Source organism: Phalacrocorax carbo, chromosome 8, assembly GCF_963921805.1.
Source record: "Phalacrocorax carbo chromosome 8, bPhaCar2.1, whole genome shotgun sequence".
In the NCBI taxonomy this organism is placed as follows: domain Eukaryota; kingdom Metazoa; phylum Chordata; class Aves; order Suliformes; family Phalacrocoracidae; genus Phalacrocorax; species Phalacrocorax carbo.
Window position 1 is genome coordinate 43,388,150 of NC_087520.1, and position 18,033 is coordinate 43,406,182.

The 18,033-nt window shown below is 48.7% G+C and overlaps 2 protein-coding genes across 2 annotated transcripts; one reads left to right on the top strand and one right to left on the bottom strand.

Moving 5' to 3' along the window:
* Window positions 1–3,530: 3,530 nt before the first annotated feature.
* LOC104045199 (cytochrome c oxidase subunit 4 isoform 1, mitochondrial) lies at window positions 3,531–7,670 on the bottom strand. Its single transcript, XM_064459702.1, has 5 exons — window positions 7,527–7,670; window positions 6,579–6,658; window positions 5,830–5,997; window positions 4,558–4,689; window positions 3,531–3,797 (listed from the first exon to the last, which is right to left on the bottom strand). The coding sequence occupies exons 2-5, from the start codon at window positions 6,655–6,657 to the stop codon at window positions 3,661–3,663; spliced, it is 516 nt and encodes a 171-aa protein (XP_064315772.1). The 5' UTR covers window position 6,658; window positions 7,527–7,670; the 3' UTR covers window positions 3,531–3,660.
* Window positions 7,667–16,468, top strand: EMC8 (ER membrane protein complex subunit 8). Its single transcript, XM_064459701.1, has 5 exons — window positions 7,667–8,041; window positions 13,253–13,329; window positions 14,766–14,835; window positions 15,408–15,502; window positions 15,796–16,468. Exons 1-5 carry the CDS (start codon window positions 7,832–7,834, stop codon window positions 15,953–15,955), a joined length of 612 nt encoding a protein of 203 aa, XP_064315771.1. The 5' UTR covers window positions 7,667–7,831; the 3' UTR covers window positions 15,956–16,468.
* Window positions 16,469–18,033: the final 1,565 nt, after the last annotated feature.

The following is an 18,033-nucleotide window of genomic DNA, read 5'->3' on the forward strand; positions in this document are numbered from 1 at the left end:
TGTTCCCGAGGTAGAGGCCTTTGACGACCTGGGAGGTGACAAAAAGGAGAGAGATTTTAGATGGTGCCGGGCACAACGTGCACCCGAGGTGGTGGGAGCAACGAGCTGCATGGTGGGACCGGCAGGACCAGGGATCTGGCAGCAAACGCCCCAGGCAACGATAAACCAAGCACCTAATCAGTGAACCACCTTCATTAATGAACATCAAAGGCTGACCCTGCTCAAACCACCAGCCCAAAGCCCTCCAGGAGCACCGAAAAACTCAGCACATATAAACAGAGGGGGCTTGCATTTGGTCCTATTGCAGTCAGAAAGGCAGGGCTGGGGGCTGGATTCCCCAGATGGCTCCCCAGCCTCCTCCTTCAAGGTGGGGCTCCTGCAGGGACCCCCCCATCGCCCTGACTCCCGGAGGCAGGCCAGCTTGCTGAGGCTGGGTTTTGTTTTGCTCTTCTATAGCAACCACCCCTCGCAAATAGTTTCAAAGATTGCCTCTGCCAGCTGGGGATAGACAGGCAAAGGCACAGGCTATTTATAACACTTTTCTGGCCAGGATGTTGCAGTAAGTGCCATCAAGTATGCAAATTTGGTCTCCAACTCACTGCTGCAGGGTTACGGAGGAGAAAAAGGGGCAGCTCAGAGTATTGAAAGGGTGTAAGAGCTTGCCAGAGCAGTTTCCAGGGGCCCTGAAAGGAAGAGCTGATTAACATATGGACTCATTTGCACCCACCTGGAAGAAAACACCTGGTTTGAGAGGCTGTAGGAAGGGTTTTCAACATCTCCGGGTCACATCCAGCCCACCTCTACCATTCACCTGAACCCCAGCCCACCTCTGGGGTCCAAACACCTGGATTCAGCAAACATCTGCACCCAGCACGGCACAAGTAGTTACCACTAGAAGGGGGACACCAAGCCCCGTGTCTCATCAAGCCAAAGCCGGATCTTGCAACACAAATGTGTCTGCACCAACCCAGCCGCCAGCAAAGGCAGCCCGGGCTCCCCAAGAGGGTTTGGTGGCTCCAGGGAGCTGTAAAAGCCGCTTTGCAGGTCAGGCTGCGTCTGCAGGGGGTGAAAGCCCGGTGTTAAATCACACCAGAGCCATGCAGAGAGAGTTTGTCCTGATCTGGTCTCTCTGTTGTTGTCCCAGAGTCTAATTTTAAACTGGATAACGCACATAGCAAGCAGTTATTTAAGGATACAGACAGAAATCAATCCCCTCTGCCAGCCCTGGAGTTCAGCTGAGAAACAAGGAGCGGTAAAACCCCACTTCCCCCTTTGCAGCACACACCTGCCAGGCACAGACACATCCCGGGGATGGCAAGGGGAGGAAATTTCCCCGCAGGGACCCCCGTCAGCACTGAGGATTTTAATGCTGTGGCCTTACTGCCCAAGGGACGAGCATCTAAAGCCAGCTGTCACTTTTCTAACGCCCGCAGACACCTCGCTCATCACCTCGGATGTAAACCCAGGGATCACTGTTCGCTTTCTTAATTCCCCTTTTTATGTCCTTGAAGTTTCAAAGGGGAATGAGAAAGGGAAGATGCAAACAGTTGTATTTAGGGCATCGTGGCAGCCTGGGAACAAGCATCCCACTGGGCTGCAGGAGAAAGGTCCCCCCCCAAGGAGGACACGCTGGCCACCGTCCCGCTGGCCCCTCAGTACCTTGCTCATTCCACTCCCCATGGTTTTTTCTCTCCCCAGGGTCAGGATTCAGGTGGCTTCTTGTCCTCCAAGGCTATCTGTAAATAAGTACCCGAAAATCCCACATGGAGAGATCTGCCCCCCTCCAAAAGCATGTCCCAGGGCTGCAAGCAGAAGGAGGGGGGACTTGCAGAGCCCCGGCAAATTCAGCTCGCTTACCAACTGTGGGTTGCTCTGGCAGATGAAGGGGACCAAGGAGAGTGGCTGGTGCTGAGCAGGGGAGGAAGAAATAAGGAGGGCGGGGAAGAATGAAATAAAGATCTGGGGCCGCAATGAGGCTCAGGTTTCTCTCCTGGGCTCCCTGGGGCTCTCACAGCCTTTTGGGGAGGGTGAAGAGGAGGACGCCTGGGAAGATCAACTCCCTCGTCCCAGCGGTGCTCACCAGGCTTCATTCTGGGATGCTACAGGCTGCTACAAGCCCTGCACTCAGCAGATTTTCTCTCCCAGTCACGTTAACTCCTCCCAATCACAGGGACGAGAGCAGAATTCAGAATAAGGCACTTAACCTCAAAAACCAGAGCGTGGCACGAGTGACGTGCGGCTAATGGAGCATTGAGGATAACCCCACCTCCCCCTCCCTGCAGGAAGGAGCTGTAAAGCAGCACAATTCCAGCACACGCTTCAAAACATCGATTTTTCAAAGCAGATACGCCTGGCAGCTCACCGGCCCCCTTCCAGAGCAGCGCTACCAGCCTGCCAGAGACACGAGCTATATGAAGAGCAGAGAAAAGCAAACTGCGAGCATAGCAAAAACCCCGCAGCCGTCACCGGTCTGCAGCTCTGTCGTCCTCCTATCATCCTTCTCAGTACCCCAGAGACAAACATTTCACCTAAGGGACCTTTCAGGCACAGGAAGGGGAGCTCATTGCTTAACTCCCACCAAATCATCTCCCCTTAAATACCTTCCCCACACTTCTCTGACTGGAAGGGAAAGGCCGGCCACTCCGCGCACACTGAGCCATCACAGGCAGCTGAGGCTCCCCAGGCTTCCCACCACGGCTGCCAAATACAGGCATGGATTTAAAACTGTGACAGTTCTGTACTCAGGAAAAAAAGCAAACCGAAGTTGAAACTTTTGAGTAGTTTTGGTCTTCGGAGGGGTGTTTTTAAACCAGAGGCAGAGGTTTGCCTGCAGAAAGCCTCGGGGACACACCAGGAGATAGCCGAAGGAAGAACTTCAGCACCTACAGGCAGGGCAAAGCAAAGGCACCAGCTTGCTTAGTTCAGGCCCTGAAAACTTAAGCCACAAACCAGAACTTGTTCAGACCGGGACATTTAATAAAAGCTGAGATGCTCCCACTAAATGCAGCATTTCTTTCCCTCCTCCAGCTGCGGCAATCCTGTGACAGGTCACCTCACGCAAGAGGCAAGGCACGAAACACGCACTGGGGTTTCATCTGAACCTATTCTTGCCTGAACTAGATCTGTTAATTCTCCCTCTGCCTCCCTCGAGCCTGCACAGGACACTGGAGCGAGGTCTGCAGCCTGCCCGTGCTGCTGAGAGCACGTTCCCTTCACAAGGACAGACGGACGGAGCAGCGCTGATCCCCGCCGCACAACCTGCGCAGTTTGACTTGCGCCGCTGCCTTTTGGAGCGCCCACGTGCTATTTTTGGAGCAGTTATGGGACGCCAAGCCTCCGCAGGAGCTGGGATCTGTTTACCTTACGTGTAGCTCAGACCTCTGCGCCACGGGATCTGCCGGCTGCGCCCCAGAAACGTTGCCTTTAAGCAAATAACGCTGTCAACACACCAAGACTATCTGGGAAAGCTCTGGCCGTCAACCTGCACTACCATCACAACAAAAGGCATTTGAAGACCAATAAAAGGCAACTTTCAAGTTAACCAGACATTTATTAGCATCTATGTAGGTGGAGAGGTTGTTCCAGTACATAAGCAACGAGGTCACACACAGGTGATGGAATCATTTCATATTCAAGCAGAGCAGGTTCCACTGAGTTGCTTCATTTCTTCCATTCGTTCTTCTCAAAATCCCACTGGGAAGAGATGCCCTCCACGGGATTAATCCGCATGTCCAACATTCTCTTGGTCTGCATCGACAGCCACTCGTCAGAGAAGGTGTGCGGAATAGGGCCGTACACTGCAATGCAACGGCAGGCGGAATTACGTCGCGATACAGAACGAGCAAGTTGGGAACCGAGGTACAAGCTTCACTAAGGAAAAGCTTTTCCCCCCCGCCCCGAAGCCACCAGCTTCACCATCATCCCTTCGACCCTCCGTTCCCTACATCCATTTCTAAGCGTTCAGCTCAGCCCAGATTCCCACATCAATTCTCTACCCGTTTCGTTCACCAGCAGAGGCGCGTACCGAGACAACAGCCTGTCCTGCTCTCGCCGCGAGCAGGGGAAGCCTCAAGACGGAGGGCAGCCCGTGTAACTGCGAGCTCAGCCTCACGGCAGCCAGAGGGCTCCCTCGAGGTCGGATCGTTCACGGGGAAGGCAGCCAAACGCGGCAGAAACCCAAGCCTTTACCACCAAGGCGGCAATAAGCCTTTGCGACAGCAGGTTTCACAGGGAGGGGAAGCTCTGGGATCATTAGCATTATCACTACTCTTTCCCCTTCCTTTCCTTCCCTCCCGGCAAAGCTCTCTCCACCACCTTCACCTTCCTACAAGGCAGCTTCCTGAATATTTATGCTACGTACCCGCTGATCTATGTGAAGTTACAACTCCAGAATTGAGTTTTCAGAGACTAACCAACAGCACCTGCCAGGAGGTCACCGGCACGGCTGTTCCATATACCATTCCGACCCCCTGGAGCAGAGACTTCTCCAATTTCCCATCAGGTATCAATCGATCTTGCTCTTCAGTCAAGAGGTAACACCGTACGGCATTTACTTACTATAACGTTTCTGCCAAATGAGGATGATACCGGTTACGCCAAGAAAGAACAGCACTCCACCGAGGACGGTCTTCCATTCGTTCGATCCTCTGTTCATTTCTGCATAGGTCTCGTTAAATTTGATACGGTACACTGGAGAAAAAAAAAGTTTTAAAAGCATCAAATCATTTCCTTTTACTTTTCCTGCAACTCACGGGTAACACGCCGCCCTCCAGAGGGAGGCGACCAAAGCCTAAAGCTGACCAAAGGGGACAAGATGTTAAAAGAGCTTCTGAACTCGCCGGCCTCGCCCATGCCAAGACCAAGGCACTTGTGCCAAAGTCAATGAGTCGCGTTTCACCATCCCCACACGTGTTTCACCCCCCACCAGGTCAGCTTTAGTCTCCATTTTATAGCTTATTGTAAACTTGCGCAAAAGGTGCATTACAGGAGGAGAAAGGGAGCTCTCCCTCCTTCCCTCCAATTCCCAACGCAGTTATTGACCATAAACCTTCCTGGCACAAGCCATTTCAATGGGAACACTGGTGGCTCAAAAAGCTTTTCCCTCAGCTTTGCCACTGAGGCCCACGGGATCCTGAGGTTCAGAACTGCATTTGGAGAGTCCTTATGAATATTTGAGCAGTACCCAGAAGAAGCTTAAGCCTTCTCCGTTTGACACGGGCGGACAGAGCACCGTCCCCCGCTCAGGTTCGCACTTGCGTCCACGAGGGCAGTTAGAGAAGACGACGCAGCTTTATTCGCAAGTCGGAACACGCGCCCGGCACTTCAATTCGCTGAAATTTGGTAATGCCAAAGTCAGTGGTCATTAACGTTCAAATACACGGGGCTTGTTTTACTCAGCTGGACCAACAACTGCATGTCGTTGTGACAAAGAGGTTTTCTTCTGGCTTGTTGAAAGCAGATGGGAATCAGGAAACATATTAAATGTAATTATTATTTGTTTTCTAGAAGAGTTAAAAATTGCTGACCTTGACCTCAGGCACCTAACAGACACCATGGCAGGTGCTTCTACCTTTCTGAAACAGCACCAAGGATCCCAAGAGCACAAACCACCCATCTCCACTTGTGTCCGCACAAGGAGCTCCCTCGTGATTAACAAAGCTCCTTCACGGCTCCGCTCGCAGAACCGCTGGAACGAGCAGGGTTTAACAGCTGCCTCAGCAGCCACCACTCGCGGCCATCTTTCTAGTAAAAGTCATGAATAACGAACGCGGAACGGATCGGACCGCACTGTATCTAGTTGTAGGGTTACTTAAAGGCCCCGTTACCTACATTCAACTTTCTCATCAACGGACAGAGCAGTCCAAGACGCCTTTTCCTTCTCTTTCAGCGCCTTCTGCTGAGCAGAGAGATCCCTTACAAAGGCCACTTCAGGCAGGGGAACATCACGGCGGTCGACGTAGGCTGGGAGGCTGAAATCCTCTGCTTTGACAACACCAGCTGCACAAGGGAACACAAGAGACAGCCGTTCAAGCTTGCGACTCCTGCACAAAAACCCCCTACTGGTTACAATACAAAAAAACCCAACAGCTCAGTCAAAAACGTGATGATGGTTAAGAAATCCTGGAAGGAAAAGGCTTCCAGATAAAGCATTCATCAGGGGGCGAGAGAGAGAGAGAATACTTAATGAGGGTGCTATTTTAAGATCGTAAGAACAACGCAGGAGGAGGATCTACATGAAAGGTAACACCCAAAGTTACTTTATTAATGTCTCGGCCATCTCTTTCTGGCTGTCACACCGATCACCTCCCCTACCAAACACCTGGAAGGCCTCTATACATTTCCCCACCTTGTTTCTGCCTGGGCCTCGGCTCCTGCCGCCTCCCCTGCCTGCTCCTCCGCGATGCCACCTGCTGGCACAGGCCGCTCCAACACCTCTCCTGCCACCGGGCATGGCACCAGCCTCGCCAAACCCCCTCTCTCCCAGTTCTTTCCTTACCCAGCAGCAGCTTTTTGTGTTCTTCCTCTCACGCACTCATTTTACCGTCCTTACTAAAAAAACCAAAGCAGCTGCCACCTACCGTGTCCATGCGCTCTCAGGCAGATGGAGGTGGAAATGGCTCTCTTCCCAATGAGGCTGAATGCCCTTGAAGCCAACATCCTGCTGGGACAAAACAGCAGCAGGTAAGCCAGTGTCAGGTGAAGACATCAAATGTACAAAGGTGAAATAACACCATTTTTCTGCTTGTCTGTGTTAAAAAAGACAGCCTAGAGGTTTCTTGTCCCTTCTCTGAAGAGCAGCACATCACACGGAACTGCTCCGGCCGTTTTAGGGGCATCTTCCCACTACAGCTACTTGGGCGAGCTTTCCTCTCCCTGCTTTCTTCCCACAGCCTCCTGTATTTTAGCCCAAAGGCACTCTCATGTTCAAGTCAGCCTTCCAGGATGCTTTTGCTCAGTAATAAGTCGTTCCTGGGGCAGGAGACCCAGGCAAGCCGAGCCTAAGCACATCTTGCATCTGCTGAAGAGACGTTCCAGTGATGAAAGACACCCGCAGCTCAGAGGGAAGGGCTGACACCCAGCTAACAGCTTCTCCCGCAGACCCGTGTGCCCACGCCAAGGCTCGCGGGAGCGGCACATCAGCACCAGGACACGGGTTTCTCACAGGCCCCTAAGCTCAGCTTAAAAACCTTGATCTCGACTAACCACACCACACCTCCCCGCCCCGCCCCAAGGCGAGCGCGGAGCCCGCGGCCCATGCCTGACCTTGGCGTGGAGCCTCCCCACACACACAAGGTGCTACCCTCGGCGGTGGCGCCTCGCACCCGCCAGGCGTGACGTCACACCGGCGATATGACGCCAAACCGATGCGGGACAGCGCCGAGGCCCCCTTCGAGGGGAAGGGAAAAGGCCGTAGCGCTGTCGCAGCGCTCCCGCACCGACCCGGGCCGCCCCCCGGGCCGCGGCGGGAGGGTCCCTGCGCCCCCCATGTCCCCTCGCCCCCCTCCCGGCTTCCGCGGCCCAACGACCTGGCGACCGTCCTCTACGCCGGGCTGCGACCGGAAGGAGCCGCCAACCGGAAGCGCGGTGCACGCCGGGATACGCAGGGAGAGCAAGAAGCCGTAAAGGAGCGCCTCCTCCCGCCCTCCCCGAAGGGGCTGATGGGATGTGGTCGGACGGTCTCTCCTTTGCTTTTTACGACAGTGGCGGCAGCGCTTGGCGGCGTTTAGCGACAGTTGGCGGCCGGGCGGCCTGAGGGGAGGCGGCGGCACCGGCACCGGGACCGGGAGCGGGGCCGGCACCGGGACCGGGAGCGGGGCCCTGCCGCGGCAGGATGAAGCTGACCACCCAGGCCTACTGTAAGATGGTGTTACACGGCGCTAAATATCCGCACTGCGCCGTGAACGGGCTGCTGGTGGCTGAAAGGCCGTCGGGTGCCCCACGCCGCGACCAGGCCGGCCCCCCCTCGCTCTTCGTGGACTGCATCCCGCTGTTCCACGGCACCCTGGCCCTGGCGCCCATGCTGGAGGTGGCCCTCACCCTGGTAAGGCCGCGGGCCTTTCCTTGGGCCGGGGGTCGAGGACTGGGCAGGGGGAGACTGGGCTCCAGGCCCCGGCTGGGCTCGGGGGAGCGGCCGGGTTGGGGGGGACCGGGGGCGCTGTGGTCACTGCAGGGTGTAGCCCTGACAGCCCTGCACTAGCAGTAGCGGTAGCTGAGTCTGTGGGGTGAGCAGAGTCTTTCCAGAGTGGGAATCCCCCCACTCCTGCCCCCCGAGACCTGTCTGCTGTAGGGATTTCTGCTGCAGAAAACTACAGAGCTGTGTAGTTTTGTCTAATTTATTTTTCAGTGGGGTGAAACTGCTAGTCATATTGGTGTCATTATCCCTGAATAACTCCCAGAGGGAATGCACTTATTTGACAGGAGAGCTTTTCCCAGCTTACCTTTACAGAATCACAGAATGGTGGCAGTTGGAAGGGACCTCTGGAGCTCATCCCATCCCACCCCCTGCGTGAGCAGGCACCCCCAGATCAGGGGCACAGGGCCGCGTCCAGGCAGGGTGTGAATGTTCCCAGGGAAGGGACCCCACAGCCTCTCTGGGCAGCCTGTGCCCCTGCTCTGGCACCCGCACAGGGAAGGGGTTTTTCTTCATGTTTAGGTGGAACTTCCCATGTTCCAACTAGTGCCTGTTGACCCTTGTCCTGTTGTTGGGCACCACTGAAAAGACTCTGGTCCCATCCTCCTGACATCCACCCTTCAGATATTTATAAGCATTGATGAGATCCCCCCTCAGTCTTCGATTTAGGGCACTTAAAAGCAGTATCAGCTACTTGGCAAAGGGCAGGCTTGTCTCCAAGGTTGAGTGTATAGATGCCTATAAGTACATATTTCTTAATCCATCTTGGTGTACTTTCCCGATTTATTGAAACCGTTAGCCTAAATAGGAAAAAAAAAAACAGTCTCTTCATAGTGCAGGTCTGGCTTGGGTTTGAAATCTCACTCGGTGTGCCACAAGCTCCCTGTTGGTTAGCAAACCGGGGGCAGCTGAGCACTCAGCGTGACAATATTCCATCCCTCGCACACCGCTGCAGAAGAGTCTTGCAGTAAGTCGTCATGGGATAATCCATGGTCACCCCTGTCATTGCATAGGCAGGGTGAGAACGGTGTCAGGACCATAGAGCTGACATTTTCTAGTCTCACCTCCCTGGTCATGAACCAGGAGCAGTGGGGCGCCGCTCCCTTCTACCTGGTGTTTGGGGAGAGCCCCTTTGGCAAAACCAGAAGATGGAGGGAGTGAAACATGCTCAGATTTTATTGTAATGGGGAGTTGGGGTGGGCTGGTGCAAACCAGGAGGCAAAGTGCTTTGGCACCGTCACAGTAGACATGGCTGCTGCTAAAGTGAGACCTGGGTGTGATCCGAGCTGTGGACTTTTCTATCTCTTTAAAGACTTGTCATTATCAACAGAAGAAAATCCATCTGGTTTTGGTACCTGTAAAAAAAACCAGCTCGTTTCTGATTGTTGCAGACTTCTTGCCCTAAATATTTCCCTTCATTTAATAGATTACTTCATCAAAAAATAGTTATTTGTAAACAAATTCCTGTTTTCTCCGGCTGAGGTGATGTTGAGATCTTTCTGAAGCCTGGGTATGATTAAACGCAGCCAGAGGCACAGGAATGGGGGCTGAGCCTGAGCCCTGCCCATTCAGGTTTGCCATATTGCTGTGGAGCAAGATTTGTCAGTCTGAAATATACTTACACCAGCGTAACAGTGTAGGAGTTACACAGATATGTGTGCTACTAGCATAATAATTTCCTGCTTACGGTTTTCCTCATGTTACTGCTTGGGGAAATGTAACAATACTGTTTATAATCGCTTTAATGTACGCAGGGCTTGACTTTACCTATTTGAACAACAGTAATTTGTTTTTCCTCTGGGAATGAGTAACTGGAAGTTGCTAGTGAAGTGAAAAATAACATATATAGTACATTTAGTGTAGGGTTTGTCTTTAAATCAGAATTAGACGTCTGTTTTCAGGGTCAGTGGTGGTGAATTTTTGTGAACTTTAGGCCTTCAGTGTTGTTTTCTGGTGCAGATCTTGCTACAGGATTGTATTATTAGGAAATAAATCCTGTTTCTTGCAACATCTGAATTATCTTACCACATCTACAGTAAGCAGATTGTTATGGAGCCAAAGAAATGGCACTGTCTTGCGTATTTGCTCTTGGTTTTTGATACAAAATGTTAAAGGTTGGAAAGCCCTGGCATTTCCCACGTTAATTAGGACTTGCTAAGATGCATTGTGGTTTTCAGTCACATTTGATGACTCCTGTGATACTTGGCAGCTTTAAAACACAGTGTTTGACAAGAGCCCAGGGCCTTTTGCTCTAGTTTTTTTGTTTGTTTGTTTTAACAAAGGCAAAGGTGTCAATAAACACTGGCACGGTAGCTATGAAAATTGGATTTTATTGGTGCAGCGTTTAAAAGGAGGGCGCTCTCGCCTGTTCTGTACAATACAACGCGTGGCTACAGAATAAATCAGCAAGACGAGCATGGCTGAAACTCAACGTTTCACAGAATGGAGCGGTTTTGTAGCGAAGCGCCTCCATTCCTAAAGGATTTTGAGGCTTTGGCAGGTTTCAAAGGGATCTGTTTCTCTTCCAGTTCAATTACGGCTGATTCTTGGCCAAGCCCGTGGCCTGGTCACACGCGTGAGGGTTTTCTAGACCCAGCCCCATGAGTTTCACCTCCTCTTCTCTGAGCTGAGTTATCCCAGAACATGAAACAGGAGCGATAGTCTCCAGAAGTAATCTGAAAACAGAGGGTACGCTTTCAAACGGACGCGTCCGTGCGGTAACTTCTAAAAATTAGCGGTGCTTTAGCAGCAGCCTGGGTGCAAGGAATGAACGAAACTAGGTTTTATTATTAAACACGCAGCAGAGCTTGCAGGTGTTTAGCTCTGGAGGAGAGAGCAGAAGCGCGTGCGTTTAATTTGCACATTGCCTTGTCCGTTTGAAATCCCTTTCAAAAACGGAGTCATTAAAGAAAAGGCAAATTAAGTTTCACATGGGTTTTTTGGTTGGGTTGTTTTGTTTTGGGTTTGTTTTTCTGTGTGTGCCTTTGAGTTTCTCAGCTAATTGATGTGGTTTTGCAACCGCATCTTCTCAAAAAAAAAAAAGGAAAACCAACACACCAAGCAGCACTTCCCCCTCCGTTGGCATGACTGGCTCCCCTCCGCCTGGGAGAGCGGTCAGCCAGCAGCAGGTTAGAGCCTTCCTCCTCCCAGGGCTCCTCCGAACCCCGCCGCCACCTGCCTTCGGTGGCTCCTCTTGCAGAAGCAGATCGGAGGGAACGCCGCTTTTGATTTTTCAGGGGCGACACGCGCCGTGTGGAAGCGAGACGTAATTTGTCCCTCATTGGCTTGGCCTCATCAGGGCTGGACGTGACTAAAAATAGCGGGGGCTAATTGATGCTAAGGCTGCCTGTGGTGACAGTGCCGTGGTTAGAGAGTGTTTGGAAATTGCAGGTGGAAACGGCTGTAGTTCCAAAAAGATTGTTGGGTTTTTTTTAACAGAAGCAGTTTTTAATTACCACTTAGGAAACTGAGAACTTAAAAATCATACTCCTTTTTTTTAAAAGACCATTTCAGTACGCAACAAAAATTGATTTAGAACTAAGGTTTTTAATTTTTAAATTGATGGACTCTTTTTTTTTTTTCTAATTATTATTAATTTTAGTGTCTCGGCTTCTGGCTTTAATGCCAAGCTTTCAAGCCACTAACAATTAAAACCCTAGTCCCAAGCCCTCAAAATGGGTTTGTAATTGAAACAGCAGTTGGCCCTCAGCTCTACAGTGGGGCTACGTGGCTTTTTGGTTCTTTTTAAACCACGTAAATCCATGTCATCCCTTGTAGAGGAGGGATTATTTGCATGGCTTTGTTTATGCAGTCTAATACTATAATTATTGCTAAAAATGAGATTGATCTGACTTGCAGGATGTGACAGGTCAGCATCAGATTTATTTTTGGGCTCCGTTTTAATATCGTTGTTGAGGTTTTTTTGATGCACGCTCTCTAGGGACTGCAAAGGAAAATTCTAGCTGCTTTCTCCACTTCTGTTTTTCAGGGCTCTGTATTATGCTGACTCGATATCCTCAATTATAGGGAGAAACATCATATATATATATATATATATATGTATGTATGTATTTTCAAAGCAAGACAGACTCAGCAGGAGGAATTCAGAGCCAGCAGAAAGAACAGCAGCGTGCGCATGCTGAAACTGCACTTGCAAATAAACCAAAACTACATAGACTTCTGTACTTGTGTAACTCAAAAGTTGTGTAAATCGTACGCAAATAAATGCATATATTGAAGTATTTACATACAGGTGTTAACTAAGGAGGAGCTGCCTGGTCTGACCGTGTCTGTAACAGAAATGAGAGAATTTATGCCAATAGTTCTTTCATCAAGCCTTTATCTTCTGGCTGAGCTGGAGAGTATTTTTAGAAAAGGGTTCAGTTTTGACTGAAAGATTTTAGAGTGGAGAATCCGCCCACGTTGTTTGATAAGTTGCTCCAGCAGTTAGTAACCCATGCAGGTGAACTCTCAAAGAAAAACTATTTCATCGCAAAAACCTTTTTGTAACAGGGTGGGTTGAAGTAATGGTATCGGGACAAACCTTTTCTGCCTCACGTTTACCTTTCACATCAAGATTTATTTGCTTATTAAGGTTAAAAATGCTTCCACTTCAGCCTAGAAATGTTAGGTTAGAAATAAAATCCACAGGCTCTTTTTGAAATGGCAGCACAGTCACACATCCACGTGGGGAACGCTTTCTATCGTCTGTCAAACGAACACTAACCGAAAATAGCTGCAAACGGCGATAGGTACGAGCGAGTCTCCTCTCCCAGGCAGCGTTGCTGAAGCTCTTTACAAGTCCTGTCACTCAAATTTAGGCCAGGCTTTGACTGAGATAACGTCTTCCTCTTTTGCTCCATTTGATTAATGTTTTCCAGCATTCTAAGAACGTTCAGTTCGGTTTCTCTGTGCTAGTTAAATTAGCCAAACTCTGTGTGCGAGTGCGCACGTAAATACGTATAAATATGTATATATTTAAAGAAGCAATTGGCAAAAGTGTTGTAATGCTTCAACTGTGGTTTTATTTACAGGACAGACATGGGATTTCTTTAATTCTGTAGGGTTTTTTTTCTTTTTCTTTTTTTTTTCTGAGCTTAATTGTTCCAATTACTCTTTCAGATTGACTCTTGGTGCAAAGAGAATAGCTACGTGATAGCTGGATATTACCAGGCAAATGAACGCGTGAAAGATGCCAGGTGTGTTGGTGCAATATTTCCTTCTGTTTGCTCTTTTATGTTGTACTTTGTACTCTGCCAACAAAAATCATCGACATAAATCGTGCGTGTTGATTAACTTTGACAACTGTCATCTGGTTTCACATTGTCTTCGTGGGGCTGGTGGATATGCCCTTTGTTCAGGTGCAGAAACCCCAGTCTTTCCAGAATCACTCCTCTTTAGTGGATACTATAAAAGGCCAGTATTTGAATGACTGCCAACCAGTTTAATTACAGTTGTCAGGGAAATAGCCAAAATTTGCAGGCGTGTTTGCTTGTGCAGTACATGTCTTGTAAACCCAAATGACTCCGAGTATCTTTTGGAAAGTCTTTAGCAAGAATTGGGTCATTTCTGAAACTACTTAACTGTCCCCAAGTTTTACTGAAGCGTTTTCTTACATGGTAAAGGGACGCTCTTGAAATGGAAGATGATGTCAGTCAAGCAGAGGTATCTTTTTCTGCTTATTTTCCTCAGGATTAGTCTTTTTTTTTATTTTTTTCCCCTGCCATCTAACTCAAATTACACAGCAAGCAATAAGGGGGCCTTCCTGTGGAGCCACGATATAGTTGTAGATATGTGTGTCAAATATTTTCCCCGTAACTGTTAGACAAACCCAGTATAGGGACTAATGAGAGTATGTCATTCTTGCACTTAAAATAAATACAAACAGCTTGTTTAAAGTATGATGCTGTTCCTCAGTTATCTTGTTAATGTACATCCTTCAGTCTCAAGTGTGTTTTTTAAGGAATACTTGTGACCGCTGAGGTATCTAGCAAGGAGAAGGGCATTGTTTGTCCTTGCCTTACAAGGGAAATAAATCTGCTGGAGCCCTTTTTATGGAGGAGATACAGTTTGTCTGTTCTCTTTGAGGTTTGAAAGAATATCACAGGCTTGTTTGTTGTTTGTTTTGTTTTGTTTTTTAAACTGATTTCATTTCTGAAGATAACTGGCACCATGTAGAGATTGTCATCTTTGAAACATGGTAAAGGTTTTCCTTTAAAAGATAATCTGGTTTTGGTAGAGAAGCTGGGCAGTGAGCAGGTTCAAATGCAGACCGGGGAGGAAACTTGGTTTCTTTTTCAAATGCCTGCTGGGGCAAAGGTGGCTGAGCTCTTTGGTCAGGCGGAAGAAGGTAGGAGGCTGCAAAATGTTGGTCCCACATGAAGTCTGCAGTGAGCATTTTGCTGCTCAAAAAGCCATTGCCTGAGCATAGCTAAGATCCAGATCGTGCGCTGGAGAGAGGAGCTGGGGTTTTCTTGGCTTTCTGACTTCAATCGAGTCTAGCATCAGCTTGATATCTTGTTCCTGTTTGTAAGCACGCAGTGTGATTTTCACATCTCCTTAAGCATATTTCCTGCTGGTTTCAGCTGAAATGTCATGGTTCAGATAACACAGTTACTTTTACCTTCTGCTGCAGTCCAAACCAGGTTGCGGAAAAGGTGGCCTCCAGAATTGCAGAGGGCTTTAACGATACAGCGCTCATAATGGTAAATTACTTTGTTTTGTCCCCCCCCTTCTGTATTGTTAATATTATGGCTGAGGTGTTGGACTAGCCATTTAAATGCCATTCTCCAGCTCTTTTAATAGTGAAATAACTAATTTTCTCTTTCCCTCCAAATGCTCTGGGGAAGTGATGCAATGACCTGTAGCCAACGAAGGTCTTAGTAAGTCTACAGAAGGACTGTGGTTAGCGCTCTGCTGTCTCAAAGGAAGCGGAGGCCTTCTCTGCTTGTGAGGCTTGAGCAAAGTGTTTGATTTCGCTTGATTCGCTTGATTTCGAAGTTAGTTTTCACTGATTGAGCAGTGTATTTATGACTTCAGACCCCCTTCTGCGACTTAAACTCATGTCTTATATGAAGCAAACAATGCTTTGCATCCTTGCTGCAGTGACAAAGGATGCTGGCAGTTTAAGCATGTAAGATTTGGCTCATTTGAAGGTAGAACAGCGGATGAGTTAGTGTCAGGTGCCCTGTTTGTAAAAACTGACTTTGTTTGTTTAATCTCTCTACTTGGAATCTTGAGGAGGAGACTAAGGTGGTGTTTTTCTGTTGCACAACAGGTCGATAACACCAAGTTTACAATGGAGTGTGTAGAGCCTGCCATCCACGTGTATGAGCTTCATGAGAACAAGTGGAGGTGCAAGGACCCGCATGTGTGAGTAAACTTCAGTGTTTATTTGTGTTCGGGCAGCGAGGGAAAAACAGGTTCCCTGGCGAAGGGCAAAGCCTTGGCTGTGGTGAGTGACGCTGTAGGGCGGTGGGTGTGGCTGGCAGTGCTTTTAGAGCTGTTCTTTGCCGTAGTAAGAGGGAACAGCCAGCGTCTGCAGCCAGGCAGCGTATGACCACCGTGACCACGCTGCAGAGAGTGTGGCTTAATTTCCAGAGTAGATGAGGTGGTGGTGATTTTCTTTGCGATTACTTTTAATTCCTGGTTATTTTACATCCTAGTGATTTTTGTGAAGATTGGGCCGAAGCTCAGAGAATCGCTGCATCTCTCTTGGACAGCAAGTCCTACGAGACGCTTGTAGATTTTGATAATCACCTGGATGATATCAGAAACGACTGGACAAACCCAGAGATCAACAAAGCTGTCCTCCACCTGTGCTAGAGGGCTTTCTACTGACTAATTTACAGGCGTTCCCACTATGTACTGAAGAGAGAGAAAAAAATGCTATTTTTGAATGTAAATAGAATAATATTCAGTACCTTGTGTGGAGACCCGACTGATTAAAAAGGAGTGGCATGTCACACTGCAGAGTGATGTGTCCATAAGCCGTTGAATCTTTTTTTGTGAGATTCCTTGGAAGAGCTGCAAACTGTCAGTTACATCTGTCCTCGTGGACGCCGTCCCAGTTGTAGTGAATGTTGCTGTTCCTTCAAAACCAGAACTACTCCTGCTTGTCCCTACTGTTCATATTACAGATTTTTGACTAAGCTTTTCTAATCTTTAGAGTGATTACTTTTTAACGATTTATGGAAATACCTTTCACAAAAATCAGTCTTGTTCTCAGATGAGGCGTTTTAAGGGCAAATACATAAAATGTAAGGTTAACTGTTTCTTTTGGCCTGGTTTGGAAATGTCATTCTGTTGGCACAGTAAAATGCGAACTGCTGAGGACGATGTACGTGCTCGTGTGTCACCTGTTTTGCAGTGGTGTAGCGTGACGCAGCTCCAGAGAACGTGTTAAAGCAGCGTTCCCAAACGCTGCGGTGATTCCCGCTCTCCGCGGGCACGCGGCCACAGTCATTGCTTGAAAACGTTAAACCCAAGGTAAAAACAAATATCCACGTAATGGTTTGTACAAGGGACTGGAAGGGCACTAATGAGTTTGGATGACAGTGCTAAAACGGTTTGAGCCTACAGAAGGAGGAGAGTGAAATACCTTATTAATTTTTTGCAGTCTTTTTTGGGTTTTATAAAGAGGTCTCGTTTTCAACTGGTTCATATGTTGTCCATTTAAGTAGGTCTAAAATATGTCCCTCCAAGTTGAAGGCAAGCAATCTGAGGACCTTGAATCAAGGAGCCTAGATACAGTCTAGCCTAGCTTCTGTCTGTCCTTCTAATTAATGCTCGTTTCTAAGAATAAGTTTACTGGATGGTGAAGCTTTACATCAGACTAGTCCAGTTCTTCACAGGTCTTGTTGCCTTACCTGTTGTGGTGGTTTGTCAAACTGTAGTTAAACGTAGCCTCAGGCTGCAATGGTTTCTCTAGATTTCATTTCATCCTACCCAAAAATGTTTTTACAAGGGAGATCCAAATGTCCACCAAATGATCGGCCTCTCTCCAAGTTCCTGCTTTTTCCTTAGCATTCTTACTTCTAAAACACAAGGGGTGGGATTGTCAAAACCTCTTGGTCTACCTCCGTTTCTATAAGCACAAGTTTTCCTCTCAGTCTTAGTGAGGGACGGGATAAGGCTAAAACCCCATCCTGAAGCAGCAAATAGAACCGGGATGCTCCAGTCGGGTCCTGCAGTTCAGATTCCCCAAAGCCACGAGGCAAGGTGTGAGGTTCAGCTCCCGGTCCAAGGAGGCGATGACAGTTTGTGGCCAACGGTTTGGCTCCCTACTATGCCACAGTAAGGCATGATGGGCCTTGCAAAAGGGGTTGGCACTTAAGTCAATAGCCTTTCCTAAGCATGAGTCAGATACACTTGCAGGAAAGGAAAATGTTTTCACTTGTTCAATAAAAACATGCACCTAGCTCGCAAGCAGCAAGATAAACACATTCCAGCGGCTGTTTTCCTACACATCCACAGCTGTATGAAAAGATACCCTGGAAACGGCAGCGCTCCGGCAACATGTTCCCGAGCAGAGTCTGCAAATCGCGCGCACGCCGCAGGAAGAGGACTGTTGTCTTACTTTGTACAAACGCCTCGTGAAATGTAACCCATTGTTCCAGAGGCAGATGTTATCTGAGCAAGACATGTTGCGTTCGTTATGCGAGATTGTCAGCATATAAACTGGTACGTCTCCTGAGCCACAGGAAATGTATTTCTTACTCTTTGTAACTAGATGTCATAATCAAGCTTTGATCGTCTATATGTTAATACAGTCTAATCTCTCCTTGCACATATTTCCCCCCTCACCCATGTAAGACAAAGCAAAATGTGTATCATCAGTCTGTAACCTGATGGAAACGCTCCCTGTGACTAACCGTTGAGACACCTTGCAGGAAGGGGAGCAG

Excerpts from the sequence above, each read along its gene's own strand:
- LOC104045199 (XM_064459702.1), bottom strand. The coding sequence starts at position 6,657 with ATGTTGGCTTCAAGGGCATTCAGCCTCATTGGGAAGAGAGCCATTTCC. Across the intron at positions 4,690-5,829 it reads CGTTGATGAGAAAGTTGAAT|TGTACCGTATCAAATTTAAC; the intron begins GTAGGTAACGGG and ends TTTTTTCTCCAG. Across the intron at positions 3,798-4,557 it reads CATTTGGCAGAAACGTTATA|TGTACGGCCCTATTCCGCAC; the intron begins GTAAGTAAATGC and ends GTTGCATTGCAG.
- EMC8 (XM_064459701.1), top strand. The coding sequence starts at position 7,832 with ATGAAGCTGACCACCCAGGCCTACTGTAAGATGGTGTTACACGGCGCT. Across the intron at positions 8,042-13,252 it reads TGGAGGTGGCCCTCACCCTG|ATTGACTCTTGGTGCAAAGA; the intron begins GTAAGGCCGCGG and ends TTACTCTTTCAG. Across the intron at positions 15,503-15,795 it reads AGGTGCAAGGACCCGCATGT|TGATTTTTGTGAAGATTGGG; the intron begins GTGAGTAAACTT and ends TTTACATCCTAG.